Genomic DNA, 17,915 nt, shown 5'->3' with positions numbered 1-17,915 from the left:
AACACACACACACACACACACACACACACACACCCCACATCTTCTTTATCCATTCATCTGTCAATGGACATCCGGTCTCTTTCCATAGCTTGGCTATCGTGGACATTGCTGCTGTGAACTCTGGGGTGCAGGTGCCCCTTCGGATCACTACATTTGTATCTATGGGGTAAATACCCAGTAGTGCAATTGCCTAGTCATAGGGTAGCTCTATTTTCAACTTTTTGAGGAACCCCCATACTGTTTTCCAGAGTGGCTGCACCATTTTGCATTCCTGCCAACAATGTAAGAGGGTTCCCCCTTTTCCACATCCTCGCCAACATCTTCATTTCCTGACTTGTTAAGTTTAGCCATTCTGACTGGTGTGAGGTGGTATCTCATTATAGTTTTGATTTGTATTTCCCTGATGCCGAGTGATGTTGAGCATTTTTTCATGTGTCTGTTAGCCATTTGGATGTCTTCTTTGAAGACATGACGTGAAGAAATGTCTGTTCATGTCTTCTGTCCATTTCTTGATTGGATTATTTGTTCTTTGGGTGTTGAGTTTGGTAAGTTCTTCATAGATTTTGGATACCAGCCCTTTATCAGATATGTCATTTGTAAATATCTTCTCCCATTCTGTCGGTTGTCTTTTGGTTTTGTTGACTGCCAAAGGAATTTTTATACATAAAACGAGTGTTACAAGATCCTGGAAGTCTGGCTGATGTTAAGCTAAGGTTGCCTTTTGCCTCTAGCAAAGTCTTAACATCGAGGCAGTTGAGCTCCTAGAGGAAGATCACTCTGCCTGTTTCAAGGGCTTGTCAATGGGTTGTAGGTAGTAAGGAAATTTAATTATTTTTCTTTTGCATTTGTACCCACATCACTACCACATGACCCAGCTATTTTACTCCAAGTGTCTACCCAAGAGAAATGAACACATCTGTCCACACAGAGAACTTTCATGGGTGTGTTCATGAGAGCATTTTTCATAAATGTCTAAATGTTTGACCTCAATGTCTATTACCTGATGAATGGATGGACAAAATGTGGTATATAACACAATGGGACATTATTCAGCCACAAAAGGGAATGAAGCATTGTACAGCATGAATGAACTTCAAAAGCATTCTGCTAAGCGATAGAAGCCAGTCACAAAGCCAAGCCACATATCATATGACTCCCTCTATATGAAATGTCCAGAAAAGTCACATTTTTAGAGCTAGAAAGTAGATTAGTGGTGGCCTGGGATTGGAGCTCAGAACCAAGATTAATCGTAAATGTGCATGAAGGGTCTTATTAGGGAGATGAAAATGTTTTAAAACTTATTTATGGTGATGATTTCATCACTTGGTAAAGTTACTAAAAATCATTGAATTCTATACTTGAAATGGGTGAATTTTATGATATAAAATATACCTCAATACAGCTATCAAAAAGGGGGGTTGGAGATGGCAAGAAGAAGATGGGTATAGTTGTTCCCTGAATATTCATCCAACTGCCAGAGGCTTGGGAGAACTTCAGAAAGCTCTCTGGGTGCCCATGGAAGCTTTGGGGCTCCCCTATCCCGACAGGAAGAAGGACGCAGTGATTGAATGCCTTCAAATTGCTCCCATCCAAGGGATGCCTCTCCGCACAGTGGGTTTGCCCTTCCTCCTATCCAGACATGGAGTCAGCTCTTCATCCCCTTGAGTCTCGGATGACCCTTGGGACCTGCTCTGGTCAATGGATATGGCAGAAGTGACGCTGTGCCATTTCAAAGCCTAGGTCTCAAGAGGCTTTTTAGCTTGTACCTTTGCTTTCTTGGACCCCTACCCTGAGAATGCCTTCTGAGGAAGCTAGTCCAGCCTGGTGGAGCATGAGGGGTCTCACGGGGGGAGGGTAGGGGGAATTGAGGTCCCCCAGCCAAGGTCACCAACTGCCAGACATCTGAGGCCATCTTGGAACTTCCAGCCCTATTGATACAGATGATACAGCCCATTGAGTGAGCCCCGGCCCCACCAGTGAAGATCTACCCAGCTGACCCATAGAAGTGTAGAAAATAAAGTGGCTGTTGTTTTATGCCATTAAGTTTTGGGATGCAGCAATAGGTGACTGGAACGCATACCTTTTTTCTCTACTTTGACTTTGCCTGTCCCGAAGACATCTTTGTGGAGGTGAGGTTGTGGACGCATCTCTCACACCTGACGCATCTCTCACACCTCTCACACCAGGTGGCACATGTTTGCCCTCACTCCATCCCACGACGCTCTGGGTTTTGACTTAGGCACCATTTCTCTCAGGGCAGTGGTTCTAAACCTCGGCTATGCGATAGAACCTTGGTGGAGATAACGTTGAAAAAATATGGGGTCAGTTCCAGTCATTGATTATTGTGCAACAAATCATCCTAAACCTTAGTGGCTTAAGACAACAAGAATTTGCTTCGGTCATGAAACTGCAGGTTGGGGAGGGCTTGGTGCTAACCGCTGGTTTCGCTACACGCGGTGTCAGGTGGGGTAGCTTGGAGGCTGGGAGCTGGGATCATCTGAAGCCTGGCACTCTTCCGTGTCTGGCGGTTGAGGCTGGGAATCAGTTGGGAACTGTTGGCCGGAACATCCACATGTGGACTTGACGTGTGGCTGCTTGGGCTCCTCATAACATAGCGGCTGAATTCTTAGAATGAGCTCCCCCAGAGAACAAGGCAGACAAACGTGCAGTTTGGATGAGCTGGCCTCAGAAGTCAGAGTGGCACTTCTGCCGTACTGTGTTGGCTGAGATGATCACAAAGGTCTGTCTGGGTTCAAGGGGGAAGGGTCTAGACCCACCACTGGATGGGAGGAGCGCCAACATCACTCTGTAAGAAGAATGTGTGGGAGGAGATCTATTGAGGGGGCTACCTTTGAAAAATACAGTCTGTTTCTGGTTCCTAAGCCCAGCCCTGGAGAATCAATGCTGAAGGCCTGGAGTGAAGCCCTAGGATTGAAGTTTTTACGTGTTCCTGGGTGATTCTGGTGCATATCCAGGACCAGGCAGCGGCCCTTTGTGTAAGATCTATGGCGCCTCAATCCTGAGCTCAGAGCTGTCCCCACAGGAGATGCTGTAGAGATTGGCTGCTGCCCTGGGTGGTACTGTGACCAAGGACCCTTTGGAGGGAAACCAGGCTCAGGCCAACGGGGGGACCCGAGGAGCAAGACGGCTGCTCATGTGCAGGGCAGGGTGGTCTCACTAACCGGCCCTCATTAATGGGGCCTTTTGGGAGCTGGTGTATCCCAGTAGACTTCTTCCAACACTGTGTGTGTCTTTGGCGCTTCCTGGTTATAGACGGTAGTCTCCAGGCTGCTGGTGGTACGGTCTGCTAGGGTGGTATGGCATTCAGTGGGGAGAGTTTGAGTCCTGCTCTCCAGGGTGCTCATTGCCATTTGGTGACTTCCCCTCATAGCTGTTCTCCAGCTTCAGTTTTCTTAGACTGATTCAACCTGAGGAATGTTGGAGGACCCCAGTGGGCAGTGGGCAGTATTCTAGGAGGGGCTGCCCTCAGCCCCTGGGGGTGGTCTAGGGAGGCGGGACGTGGGAGGCAGGGGACCTGGGTTCCAGCTCCAGCTCTGCTACAGTTTTGCTCTTTAGCCTTGGGTAAGTCATATCTCCCCTCAGAGCCTCAGTTTCCCCAACAGTCACGTGTGTGGAGCTTCAGCTCCCATTCTCTTGAATGACCTGTGTGGAGTGGAGCTGCTCTGCCTTAACAAAAACCTGATGTGGCTCCCCATTGCCCATAGTCTTGGAGCCCCGCCTGCCCTCCACACCTGTGTACCAGGGGCCCTGCTCTCCACTCCAGCCTCATCATCCCTTCCCTGAACTTGCCATGCACCTTTAACCCTCTGGGCTTTTGTATATGCTGTTCCCTCTGCCTGGAATACTTTCTCTTGCTTTCACTGTCTGGCAAACCCTAGAGTTTTTGTCACCTCCTCCATGAAGTCTGCCCCTGTTCCCCCTGCTAGTTACCTCTGCCATGCGTCTCTGCACCCTAGCCCCTTGGGTATTCTGTGATCGACATCGGGAGCAACGGCTAGCCTTCTGTCAGCTGGGAGGTTGGCCGGGGCCGGGGTGGGGGGGGGTGTTGTTTGCAGACCAGCCCAGGCCTTGGAGTCAGTCTGGATTTCAGTCCGGCGCTGCTGCGACACTCGCCTGTGTGACCTCGGGCAGGTCGCGCCACCAATCTAAGCCTCTGTCTCCTCATCTCTGAGTTGGGGCTCATGGTCACTGAACAGAATTCTCAGGATATTTTAAGGACATCAGCGACAGAAGCAGAGAATTTTTGTGAAAGAGGTTTGGGGTGGGGTTATCAGAGTTTCCAGAGCCCGTTGCTTCCCTTGCCTTTATCAAAGCATGGGAAGTGGGGGCTGATGGAGGTTAGGGGGAGCAGAAACCCCTTTTCCCTGTAGTGTAGGGAAGGGCGAGGCATATAATAGGTGCTCACGTTCAGAGCAGGAATTCCTTAAAGATTGAATGAATAAGTGGATGAATGAATGAGTGAATGAAAGGAGGCAACTAGTTGCTGAATTTGGATACACCTTTTTGCCAGACCTTGTCTGTGCACTTGGTCCGGGACCGGAGGCCGAGGCGGGAAATCCCGCCCCCAGGAGCCCTGCCCCGGGGCGGGAGCCGCGCCCGTCTCCTAGCAACTGTCAAACATAATTGCTCGGCGGCGTTCCGCGGGCCTCCCTGCCCGGGTGGGCAGACTGCGTCCTTGGAGCCTTCTGGCCGGGCGGCTGTGCGACCGGTGTAGGAGCTGACCGACGTCACGGTCTGAGCCCAGGCTGCTGCCCAGCGCATCCCCTCGCAGGTACCAAAGGTCCCCCTCCACCTGCCGCTCCAGTTGGGCACCCCATTCTAAACAAAACGTTAGCCCAGGTTCCTCCTCCATGGACCCTGAGCTTGTGCCCCGAACCCAGCGCTCAGGGCCCATTCGTGTCTTGCCTCGGGGGTTCTCGCCCTCTTTGACCTCACCAGACTCTTGCACGGGCCGTCCCCTTGCGCGGTTCGCCTGTCCCCACATTGCAAACTCCTCCTGTGCTTTGGCGCTGCTCTCACCCAGAGGCCTCCTGAGTGGAAGCACGGGGTTCTTTCCCAACTTTGCGGTTCTTGGGTTATTGCGCTCACCTGGAGCTGGCGTTCCAGAAGTACCGATGACTGACTTGTGAAAGGAGGAGCGGCTGGGGCTGGGGAGGATAGAGACTCAAGTTGGAGAAACTGGGGCTGCTCCTTATCATGATTCCTGCAAGCCACCATTCTCTGTGGTTCATTGTTGAGTGCCTACTGTGTGCCAGGCAGTGTCCGAGGTCTTGGCGGTTCGACCCAGGACAGAACATGGGAAGGGAAGGAGGAGAAGGGGGGTCATCCTGAAAGAGGCAGGGCTTACCTTCTGGGAACAGAGGGAGGTGACAGCAACACCTTTATTTTCTTGCAGCCAGGAGTGCCACGCCTGTGGGTGCTCTGCAGAATGTCGCTGCACGCCTGGGAGTGGGAGGATGAGGACAGGGCGAGCATGGGGCCCATGTCCTCCATGGTCAGCTTTTACCAGTCTGGGAGTGAGTGCGATATGGAGGAGTACCTGAAGGTCAAAGCCCAAGCCCAGGAGTCAGACTCTGAGCGCCCATGCAGCAGCGAGTCCTCATATGGGCCTGCCAGCACCTTCAACTCTGATGTGCCCCAGGTTGTCCCCTGCAAGTTCATCATCTCATTGGCCTTCCCGGTGAACACTGGTAAGTGCTGGAGCAGAATCTCAACAGCTTCTGCAAAAAGAGGTGCGCTAATGACCTTCTCCTAGAAGTTCAGGGCACCTGAGCTCCCTCCACTGGCTTTCCCAAGTGAGGTGGCCAATGCCAGCAGGAGCGGTCAGGAAGGAAACTGCAATTTTAGGGGGCCTATGGTGGGCCAAGCAAGTAAGTGATTAAATAGGCTTCACATGCTTAATCCTCTCAACAACCCTAAAAAGCAGGTGGTATTATTTCTGCTTTTTGCAGATGAATAAATGAGAAAGAGGTTACGGCATTGGTTCCCATAAGCTGGCTGTGCAAATTCCTTGTTTAAATTCTCAGATGTATTGAATGAAAATCTCTGAGCGCATAGGTATATCAATTACCTGTTGCCCCCCAAATTCTGTGTAACAAACCCAAACAACTCCCCAAGTCAGGGGGTTCAAACAGAAATCCCTTGTTCTCCTGGATAAGCAGGTCGGCGGATGCAGCCTAGGCTCCCCACGGTGGCTCTGCTCTGCGCCCCGTGTCTCTTGTCCTTCTCCTGGAGCTGTGGGTCGGCCAGTCACACTGTTGTCATCGAAAGCAGAGACACACGAGAGGGCAAGCCCAGACATCCAGGAACTCTTCCAGTCTTTGGGTACCTCCCACCTGCTAACCTTTTTTTGGCCAAAGCAAGTCACATGGTGGAACCCCCAAGATCAGGGGCAGAGAAAAGAACTCCGCTTTTGATATATGCATTTTTGTCTACTTGCACCAACCCCCCTGAAGATTAATTTCAGCTTCTCCTTGTAGTTCTATCCGTTCTTGCCTCAGATAGTTTGGAGGCTGTTTGGTTAGATGTATACCATGTTTAGAATTGGCCAATCTTTTTGGTGACTTGAACCGTTTTTACCGCCAAGACCGGGCGGAGGCAGGCGAAGCGCCCCAGGTGAAAAATGTAAGGAGGAGCTCCCTCTCGGAGTCACGCAGTGAATATTTGCGCCCCGTTACTCTACTAGCGAGGGGGCCTGGACCTGCATCTCAGCCCCCAAGTGGGGCAAACAGCATGGGGGTGGGCTGCCTCCCACAGCCTCAGGCTCTTTCTTGGTCCCAGGGAACTGTGGAGACAGGGGTGCTTTCCCACGTGAGGTTCAAACAAGACTCATTAAATCCATGTCTTCTAGGTAATAAAGGAAAATATACAGTTTTGATTGAAAAATATAGGAAACACCCTAAAATGGACAAACCTGCTGCAAAGGCTCGCCGTTACTACCACGTTGAGTATTTCCTTCTGCCCGACGATGCAGAGCCTAAAAAAGTTGACATGGTGGTGTTTCCAATGGTGGCCAAAGTGTTCCTGGACTCAGGAGTAAAGGTGTGTGCACGTGTGCACCTCGCATATGGTCTAATATTGCATAAAGTGTGCTTGCTTCCCTTGGAGCTTGCTAGAAAGGCAGGACGTTGAGTTCTACCCCAGACCTACTGAATGAGAATCCACATGGGCCTAATAATACCAATTACCGGACTTTCTATTTAGATTTCTCTATCTAGTCATTTCTTTGGTGTTTCGGAAGTTTCTTGCCGCTCTCGTGATTTCCTTCTCTGTGTGAGCACCTGTGTGCATGCAAGTGCGTGCACACCCACCTGCCGGCACACGCACCCACCTTCCTGCCTGGGGCCTGACTCTGGCTCAGTGCTTGGAAGTCACTGGAAAGGGAATGATGGGCAGGTGATTGCTCTGACTCTGTCTTTTCCGATGAACCCAGACACATGACGGGGCCCCGGCCAGGACACCCATTTCCTGATGTGAGGTGGGAGCTGGGGGAGCACGAGGCACAGAAGGCAGCCGGGTGGAGAGCAGCGCGCCGGGGGACAAGGCTGGTGGGGTGACCTCAGGCTGCTCGGCCTCCCGGTCCTGCACGCTTAAAGCCTCTTGCTGTTCCTTTACACAGACGGTGAGGCCGTGGCACGAAGGGGACAAAGTCTGGGTGTCATGGACCCAGACTTTTAACATCAATGTGACGAAGGAATTACTAAAGAAAATAAATTTCCACAAAATAACCTTGAGGGTCTGGGACACGAAGGACAAGGTTTCGAGAAAAGTCCGGTATTACCGATTAAAGAATACTGGGTATGGAGAAGACACAGGATCCTTCGGTAAGTTGGGTACTTGTGTTTTATTTGAAACATTTCTCGAGGCGTGTGACTTCTCACCAGTAACAGGTTCAAAGCCAGTGTCCCCTCCTTTTCTTGCTCCCGGGGCACAGGGGGCTTTGGGTATCAGTGGTGTGTCGTCCCTCCAGGACAGGGGTGGACCTCAGGAAGTTCCACCCCATGGAGTTGTCTGAGGCTGGGCAGTGTCCATGCATGGGTGTTGGTCACCACCCCTACCTCCGCCACATTTCTGCACTTCCTGTCCCCAGGCAGCACCCACGTGTGTGTTCCCCACCGGCCTGTCTCCTGCCTGAGTATTGGTGTTCACTGACAAAAAAGATACCAAGAAAGAGAAAACTTAAGAATCCCATGGCCCTGAGACAACCATGTTAATCTTTTCATATGGACCCTCTAGATTCTCATTTGGGTAAATATTCTTTTAAGACTTTATTTGAGAGAGAGGGAGAGCACGCACAAACAGGGGGAAAGGGCAGAGGGAGAGGGAGAAGCAGGCTCCCCGCTGAGCAGGGAGCCCAAGGCAGGTCCCTGAGGCCATGACCTGACCCAGGCTGAAGGCCCAACTGACTGAGCCACACAGGCGCTCCTGCATAAATATTTTATCAATGCCAGAAAGTCTCTTTTTGAGCTCCCCTCCGAGGAGAGAGCTAGGAAGAGTGGAAAGGTCCAGGCTTTGACGTCGGCCAGCTCAAGTCAACCTGTCTCCCATCTTGAACTAGCCAATGACCTTGGGCACCTTCCCACTTCCTCTGCTTACGTGCCTCGAGGCAGGGTGATGGGAGTGCACTGCCCCCCAGCAATAAAGAGTGTGTGTTGTCTATATTTAAAAACTAAAATGCTGCCAATTAAACTATGCTGTGGCATTACTTAGAAGATGCATCCAGTTTTTAGAAGCGTCCAAAGGTCACGGCAATGTGCATCTGAGAATGGATGGAGTGTGGGACCCTTATCACTGTTGGTGGTGGCCCCGACAAGTACAGCTCCCCCCATTTTACAGTGAGCAAAGGAGACTGACACCTGCTTGAAGTGTGTGGCAGCACCAGGATCAGAACCCATTGTTGGGTGACTAGAAACCCTCTGCTTTCTCCGGCTGTCCAGCCTGCGTTTTTGAGGAGTCTTTCTGGCACCAGGGGGCTTGGCACTTCTGACCATTCATCTTTCACTGATAGCTGGGGTTTCTTACCCTTGGTGCTGTTGGCATTTGGGGTCAGATCATTCCTTGTTGTGGGAGCTGTCCTGGGCACTGTGACAACCAAAATTTTCTTCAGACGTTGCCAAATGTGCCCTGGGTTGGGGAGCAGAATCACCCCTGGCTGAGAACCACTGGTTTATATCTAAGCTACTCGTTGTAGGGTTTCCGTGTGAGTAAATGGGATTCAAGCTGCCTTTTCTTGCTTGGACCAAAAGAAAGACCCACGTCTTCAAAGCATGGGGTTCAAAACCACCTGCGTTAGACGCATCTGCCCAAGTGCAGATTCCAGGGCCTGTCCCACAGCTGCTGAGCCAGAATTTCTGGTAAACATTTGCCCTGAAGTGAGCTCACATCGGAGCAGGGGTGTTGGGGTGGGTATATCAGGAAGGCTTCCTGGAGAAGGGGCCATGTGAGCCAAGTCTGGAAGGGTAAATGGAATCAGCTGGCCAGAAAAGGGAGGAGGAAGGGTGTTCTAGGCCCTGCGGGGGGGGGGCGCGATGGCCCTTCGTGAGTGTTCTTGCTCTTCCCCAAACCCCATGTCACGCCTGGTATCACTGCCTCTTAGGCTAAATCGTCTCTTTCCATAAGTGGTGTGTGTTCATTTTGTAAAACAATTTAGAAATTGGCTAGCACAGGGTTGCCTGGGTGGCTCAGTTGGTTGGGTGTCCCACTTGTGATTTCAGCTCAGGTCATGATCTCAGGAGTCATGGGATGATGGTTTCAGCCATCAGTTGGCTTCTCTCCCTCTGCCCCTCCTCGCACAGATTCTCTCTCTCCTTCTGAAATAAATAGTCCTTAAAAAAAAAAAAACCCAAAACCAAAAAAAACCAAACGGAATTGGCTAGCACAAGGGAGAAAGAGGTAAGATCCCATGATGCCTGACTAGAGGCAGTCATTGTTAACATTTCTCTGTGCTTTTTATATGTAAGTAGAAAGAACATTTTAGAAAATGCATCTGGTGTGCATGTTGTCTTAAGCCCTGTTTTTCACTTTACAAGCTATCTTCTTGAAACTCTTGTCTGTGGGAGGGCAGAAACAGCGTGAGAAGTTTGGCTCATGTTCCAAAGAGGATAGGCAATCTCTTTGGGTGAACCATAAGTCAGAACTGGTTAGTTTTCAGCCTGCTGGTTTTGAATGGAACATCCCATCAAAAGCCAGCATTTCTCCTCTCTTAAATTGGCTCGGCCTCTTGGTTTCTTAGTTACTCGACAAAGCCCCTAGGTCATGTGTGACCCTGGCAGTCCCTCAGCTCTTGGCCGTCGCTCCACGCAACACCTGGTTGGTGTCCCTGCCTGTGTGGTGTCCTTTGGGACTCTCTACCCCTTAGCTGGCTCCTCCCTCTGCATCCAGGTCTGTTCCCCATCTCCTCTCTCCCACCACTGTTCCCTGACTTGTCTATAGCCCTGCTTTGACCTTGGCACTTCATTGCTATGCACCTCTCCACGGCCGCTGAGTGGCTGCAGGAACCAGGTCCGTCTTCTGGGTCTGGCCTTGAAGCCAACCTCTAATTTGTTCCCTGAGCCTCCTTTCTCACTGCTACTCTCACCTTCACTCCTGGTCCCTGAAAACACTAGGGTTTTCCCCATTGTGAGGCCTGCCTGCAGCTATGGGGCCGTCCCCAGCGGGCTCTTAGCCTCCTCTCTTTCTCCACACTTGGTATCTGTCCTTTAACACTGAATCCAGTTGAACCTCTTCGTTTCTTCACCTCTTTCTTGTAGCTTCCATTATCCGCATTCGTTATCCCTCGCATGTTGGATGCTGCCACAAGCGTACAGAGTCCTGTATTGATAGAAGTGAAAAAGAGAAGGCTCCTCTCCCTGGCTGGCTGCAAGGAGCCCTGCGGGGTGGTTCTGGCTTAATAAGTACCAGCTCTCTGATCACAGGAACGTTATGTAAGGGTCCTACTCCCCATCTATAAAATAAGGGCAAGTGGAAGTGCCTTCCTTCAAGTGAAGTGATGATTAAATGGAAGGACGCATGTCAAGTACTTAATGGTCTTTTTTGGAAGAAGCCATTGCCAGCTGAGGTTTGGATTTCCTGGTGTGTTGAAGCAGCGTCCTAGGCAACTTCTCCTGGAGGGCAGGGGCCCTGCCTGTCTTACCCACCTGCTCCATCCACAGCACTAGCGAGTGCGTAACATAGAAGGTGTTCTGTAAGTATTTCTGATTGACTGAGTCATTGGTTCTTCTCCTGCATTCTAGAGGAAGTGAAAAATTTGGTTTTAAATCAGAGAGGATTGTCTGGACAGGCCTCCCACATCAAAGAGGAGTGGGACAAGCAGGATGCACGAGAAAAAGCAGAAAAGGCAGGAAAACACAAGTCTTTGCATGGTGAGTGGAGATGACCTTTGGGGACAAGCTGGAGGGGGGAGGAGTCGATGGCAGGGGAGGGGATAGATGGGTGTTGCTGGCGTCGGGCCGTACACTGGTATACTTCCTGTGTATCAGCAACTCCTGCTGGTGCTGGTTCCCTCTGCAAACCCAGCGCAGCTCTCAGTGCGGGAATCACTTTTCGTTGTTGATCCTTTCTCTTTGTTTAATTTTTTTTTATGACTTACAAAACTTTTCTAACTATAGAAGTTATAAATGTGTGGGGTTTTTTTTAGAAAAGTCAGTGAATATAGAAAAGTATAAAACAAACAGGGAAAATGACTATAGTTCTATCACCAGGAACAAGCATTGTAATATTTTGGTTATTATGTTATGGCAACCTCTTTTGTTGTAAGATTTTTTTTTTTTTTTACATAGATAGGGCTGTTCTGGGTACATAATTTTGTATTCTGAGATTAATAATGTCCCTACATGCGCTTTCCTATTTACTTAAGAACTTTGTATAAACTCCATTTGTGGCAACTACATAATTTTTCATCTACTGGTAGCACCGTAACATTCCCTGTGGGTGGGGATGTGGGGATCTGGGGAGTGTTCAGTATTCTCTGATGTAAATAGTGTTGAATTGGACAACTGAATAGATAAGACTTTTTTTCCCTTTTTTCCCCCCTCTGTGGGGTGTTATTTAAGAAATTGGAGGCTTCCTCTTGCCTCTGTCCAAATAATCCTAATTAGTCTGTATATTCATTCATTTACTCGTTTATTTCTAACCAGCCTTTTTATGCTCACCACACACCAATCCCTCTGCTTGATGACTGCCATTACAAAATGGGTAAAGGGCCCTCATTTCTTAATGAACTAGAATGGAACAGGAAGTCCATTTGCTAATAAATATTATCAGATTCTCACCCAGCAGGGTCTGAAACTTTCCCCAAGATCTCCGAGGCATATGAAAAGGTACTCAGAATGGAAGATCTTTCCACAGTTCGGTAAGGATGGACCCATGTTATTTTGGGGAGTGGGAGTGGAACCCCCTCTTGTACAAGCCCTACAGACTCTCAGCAAGAGTCCTGTGGATTTTTAGTAACTTAGCTGAGTCGGAGCTCATGCAGTCCAGGTGAAGTTAAAGGAATAGAGAAAGGAATGCTTGTGTTTATGAGTGCAAACATTCACAGCTGCTTTTGCATGTGTTAGTTATCTCAGTCCTCATCATAGTCACTCTGTAAGGTGGTATTACTATCTCCATTTTCTTCACAACATAACAGAGTGATAAGTGATTTGCTTAAAGTTTTAAAACTGAAATTCTTGGGAATCTTGGGAGTGTTGGTAAAGCCAGGACTCTAGCCCATATCTTCAGATCACTGAGTCCACAGCCTTTCCTGCTGTGAGTGCAGTTGCTCTTAGAGCCTAAGAAGGATCTGGAGATTCCTTGGATGCTGTGGGGACCAGAGGTAGAATGGAAGCCCAGCTGGTGGCTTAGGAGAATGGGATGGGGAGAACCAAGAGACTATGTCATTAAAAAATTGTGACTTTTAGGGGTGCCTGGGTGGCTCAGTTGTTAAGCATCTCCCTTCAGCTCAGGGCGTGATTCCGGAGTCCTGGGATCGAGCCTGCTTCTTCCTCTCCCACTCCCTGCTTGTGTTCCCTCTCTCACTGGCTGTCTCTCTCTCTCTCTGTCAAATAAAAAACAAAAAACAAAAAATTTGACTTTAAAAAAATTGCTTTTTGTGTTGAATTTATGCATTAATTTGAGAAGAATTGACATTTTTACATTGTGAAGCTCTCCCATCCATGATCATGGTATATCTTTTCACCTAATTCAGCTCCTCCTTTATGATTTTTAATAGAGTTAAAATTTTTTTTCTTCCTCTAGATGTTGGATAATTCCTGTAAATAAATTTGTGGATATTTTAGAGTTTTGACTGCATTTATAAAAAAATATATTATTTTCCATAATATTTCCAGTTGGTTAGAAATTGATAGTACAAGTGTGGTCTGCAGAACATCAGCATTACTGGTAACTTGTTAGAAATGTGGAATGTCAGGTCCGCCCCAGGCTTACTGAACCATACTTGCATTTTGTTTAATAGCATTTCCAGGTGATTCATATGCACACTGAAATTTAAGAAGCATTGATTAGAGGAATGCAATGTCATTTTAAAAAAAATCTGCTCACGGGGCACCTAGGTGGCACAGTTGGTTAAGTGTCTGCCTTCAGCTCAGGTCATGATCCCGGAGTCCTGGAATTGAGTCCCGCATCAGGCTCCCTCTGCCTGCTGCTCCCCCTATTTGTACTCTCTCTCTCTGATAAATAAAATCTAAAATAAATAAATAAAATAAAAATCTGCTCACATTTGGTCCAGCAAATAGATTCTTAGATCTGGTCCCTGATTTTTTTCACTTTCATTTACTTTTCTCTTTGTGAATTTTCTAGATGGAGTATGTCAAGAGAAACAGCTCTTTCTTTGGGAGCGGCAGCTGGGTTGGAGATGAAGGAATTAACTGAGAGATCCTCATTTAGCAGCTTAACAAACATGTTGGAAAAGCAAAAATTTCCAAGTAAGTTAGGATGGGATATTGGAATTTTATAATATAACTAGACTTAGAGGAATTATGAAATATTTCAAATTCAGAATACTTCAGAAAGATTCTTTGATATCTGACCAAATGTTACCTGAAAGTGAAAGAACACTCCATGCACTTTCAGCTTACCCATTCTGTCTCCCTTCACCCAGCCATTCTATCCCACCTCGTCCCATTCACTTACCCGCATCATCCCGCCCATCCACACAACATCCCTTCCCACTCCACCAATGTTTCTGTGCTCCCGACTCACGATGTCGTGAACATGGGGAGCACGGAAATCTCTAATGTTGACTGTAGACTTCCAGATAATAACTCCATTCCTATGTGGTAGGTAGGTAGGTATGTTGGGGAAGCATAAAAGAGTCGGATTTATGTGAAGACTCTCTGAAGAGAAGAAGTTATTTTCTTCTTATGTTGGAATGAGGGAAATAGCATCTCAGGTGGCAGGAAGTTTGTAGTCTTAGTGACAGACCAAGAGGCAAGGGTCCTCAGAAGCCACTGCACTGACCTCTTCATTCTTGACTTTGTTCTCCTCACCAGTTTTTCAGCAAGCAGTTAGGTTTCCAGTATGAGGTGGAATATTCTAGAGCTGGTGCACTTGGGGCCTCGTGGGATGGCCCACTTCCTGTTTGTACAGCTCTAACTGCTACAGATCATTTCCTTAACTCTCTGTCAATTAACCTGCTTTTCCTGGTTGGAGTCCAACACTCCGAAGCTGCAGAGAGAAGTGACGGCTCGAGGCAGGCTCTCTGCCAGCAGGCGGAAACACAGTTGCTCGCATTCCTTTTTTAAGGCCCGAAAAGACTAGTCCACACTTTCATATCTGAACACCTTCAACTCTTTCTGAGTTTTCTCTTTTCCAGATTAAATAACCTCACTTTTCAAAAATATTCTTAAAGCAGTTTAATGAAATTTTTAAACCATCTTTTTATTTTGAAAAAAACAGGGTACACAAAAAATTACAATGCATGTGTAATTTAGGTGTTAATATTTTGCCACATTTCCTTCATCTCTTTCTCGCTCTTTCCTTTCTTTCTTCTTTTTTCCTTTGTTTCTTTCCTTCATCCCTCCCTCACTCCCTCCCTCCCTTCTTTTTGAGAAAGAAACGTTTACCAATATAGTCTGTCTCCTTTGCACCCTGTGCTTTTAAGAAGCATACCCTAGGGGCGCCTAGGTGGCTCAGTCGGTTAAGCATCTGCCTTTGGCTCTGGGATTGAGCCTCGTGTAGGGCTCCCTGCTCAGTGGGGAGTCTGCTTCTCCCTCCCTCCTACTTGTGCTGTCTTGTGCTCTCTCTTTCTCTCAAATAAATAAATAAAATCTTTTAAAAAAGCATACCTTATCCTACGTAGAAATTGGTGTGACCCTTCCCTGCCACCCCATTCTTTCTGACACATTCGTACACTGTTGTATTGAGTTTTGGTTTTATGAGTTACAGAAATGACTTCATACCATACATATCTTCCTGCAACTTGCTCTTTGAGTTCAGCTTGATTTTGGAGGCGTATTTGTGTCCATATATGTAAGTCCAGCTCCTTCCTTGTAACTTCTGTAGAGTGTCCCATTAGATGGCTGTGGCCTCCTTCGCCCATGGACTCCCCACTGAGGGACATTCGACTTGTCTCCAATTTTCCAGTGTCACCAACACTGTGATAACGAGCAGCCTTGTGCAGGTCTCTGTGTGCCCATGCCAGAGAGTCTAGGGCATTGCCCAGGGGTATCCTAGGGCATGGGAAATGCACCTTAACCCTTCAGTAGGTATTGCCGATTTTTACTCTCTGGTTTGTACCTATTGCCCTCCTGACAGAAGCCCTGAGAATTCCAGCTTGTCCACGTTATCAGCCATGCTTGGCACAGTCAGGGGCTTCCTTCCTGATTCCTCGTGGGGTTGACAGCATCTCATATGCTTCTTTGGTCACAGTTTATGTGATTTGCCTATTCCTGTTTCTTCGCTTATTTTTCTGTTGGGTTTATACTTTTTAAAAAAATATTATTTATTTGAGAGAGAGAGCATGAGTGGTGGAGAAGAACAGAGGGGGAGAGAGAAACAGACTCCCTGCTGAGCTGGGAGCCTGACTTGGGGACTTGGGGCTCGATCCCAGGATCCTGAGATCATGACCTGAGCTGAAGGCGGATGCTAAACTGACTAGCCACCCAGGCGCCCCTGGGTTTTACATTTTTTCTTACCAATCCATAAGCTTTATTCTTTACATCTCCTGGATAATTACGCATGGTCACTTACAGGCGCTGTAAACATCATAGGCTGTGACATCATACCCTTTCACTTTAGTGTGCTGTTTTGGTTTGCACACCAGTTACGTAACTGTTCCTTTCTAGTTTGTACTTTTGGTAATGTTGAAGAAGTCCTTCCTCACCCAGACATCAGTAGTCTCCTACGTATTCTTCTAATTATTTTGAAGTTTTTTGTTTTCCACCGTTAGTCTGCCTTTCATTTTGCTAATGGCACGAGATGCCCAATCATTTCATTTGCCTCCAAATGGAGAGACAGTATAATTAATGGACTAGTCCATCCTTTCCCACTGATCTAAAATGCCACTTCTGGCATCTGTTAAGTCCCCTTATGCATGCAGTGTATTTCTGGGCTTTCTATAGTCTGTTCCACTGGCCTTTGCATCATGGAACAAATAGTTCGTGGCATTAATTACCATAGATATATATGTCTTATTGTCTTCTCTCCCCCCCACCCCGCCCCAGATCTGAGCTTAGCACAGAGCTGAATATTTCACATACCTTTGCTCATTTACTCTTCTCAACACCCTACAAGGCAGGCACGGTTGCCCCCATTCTACAGATGGGGTGATTGAGGCTCAGAATTAGGAGGGGAAGACCTGGTTGTGGAACCTTGGTGGTTCAACTCGCAAGCACAAACCTCAGCCCTGTGCTGTGGTGAAGAACTGACTTGGGGGAGAAGTTTGCTGTGTGGTGGTCCCGATCGTCATCCAACCTCAGCCCCCTCTGTCCGTGTTCTTGGGTCAGCCCGGGTGGGAGATCAGAATGGCCCTCACGTTCTTCCAGCATGTAACTGACAACGGGTTTGCTATTTACATGTAGACACCTCTTCTGGTTCCTGGAGAAGGGCAGCAGCAAAAAGGACAACCTCTGCCTTCAAGGATCTTCCAGAACCGTTCTGAATCTCTGTAGCATGGATGCATTCACATACGGTAGCTTGGATATGAGTCCCTTTTAACGTTTATTTCCTTCCTTTGATTTCATAGTTAAACGGATAGACTCAGAGGGGAGAAAGAAGAGCCAGAAGAAAAGGAAGAAATCTCGAGCGGAAGAGGAAACCGTCCGCAAGGTGGCAGGAAATGGGAAGCATGGGACCTTCTCTACTGAGCTGGCGGTGATGCCGCTCCTCGCAGGTGGCTACCCCTGGTCCCAGCAGGGGTTGGTTGTCTTGTCACATGTGGTTCGAATGTCCATAAACGGGATGCTCACACTGCCCAAGCCTCTGTTCTGCCACCTAGCTCCATGCTCACAGTCGCTTCAGCAAAGTGGAGGTAAGCGCCTCTGTCGTACAGAGAAGGAGGCACAGAGAGGTCGGATGTATTGTTGGAGATCACACAGCAAGTAAGGGCGAGGCCAGGGTTTGTACTCAGGCCTGATTCCAAAGAAACCTGGAAGAATAACCGTGCTGATTTTGTTTGCTAAATAAGACGCTGCTTTTTACAAACACTTTCCTGCAGATTTTTATGAAAACATCTAGTAGAGGAAATGAGAGCGGGAGCCAGGATGTCTGTCCCGTTCTTTACCGCTCACAGCAAACTCTGAGCTTCCCAGTAAGCTTGTAGGGGTGCTGGTGGGGTGCCTGTCCTTTGTTCCGTGAGGAATCAGAACTTGGAGAAGGCAAAGCAATTCACTTGAGATCACATAGCTCAGGGGCAGAACAGGGGTTTCGTTCTCTTGCTTCGTAAGATCGATCACAATTTG

General features: G+C 48.1%; 1 protein-coding gene across 1 annotated transcript in view; it reads left to right on the top strand.

The window, feature by feature from the left end:
* CFAP92 (cilia and flagella associated protein 92 (putative)) overlaps positions 1-17,915 on the top strand; it is a 71,433-nt gene that overhangs the window by 5,541 nt on the left and 47,977 nt on the right. Inside the window, exons 2-8 of the mRNA XM_034658861.1 lie at positions 5,417-5,711; positions 6,872-7,062; positions 7,640-7,844; positions 11,253-11,381; positions 12,283-12,370; positions 13,816-13,940; positions 17,201-17,347. Coding sequence (XP_034514752.1) covers positions 5,450-5,711; positions 6,872-7,062; positions 7,640-7,844; positions 11,253-11,381; positions 12,283-12,370; positions 13,816-13,940; positions 17,201-17,347 — 1,147 coding nt within the window. The 5' untranslated portion in view covers positions 5,417-5,449. The remainder of the gene's footprint in view (positions 1-5,416; positions 5,712-6,871; positions 7,063-7,639; positions 7,845-11,252; positions 11,382-12,282; positions 12,371-13,815; positions 13,941-17,200; positions 17,348-17,915) is intronic.

Source organism: Ailuropoda melanoleuca, chromosome 4 (genome assembly GCF_002007445.2).
Source record: "Ailuropoda melanoleuca isolate Jingjing chromosome 4, ASM200744v2, whole genome shotgun sequence".
NCBI classification, from domain to species: domain Eukaryota; kingdom Metazoa; phylum Chordata; class Mammalia; order Carnivora; family Ursidae; genus Ailuropoda; species Ailuropoda melanoleuca.
Note: the sequence above shows the minus strand (reverse complement) of the source record. Positions and strands in the feature narration are given on the sequence as shown.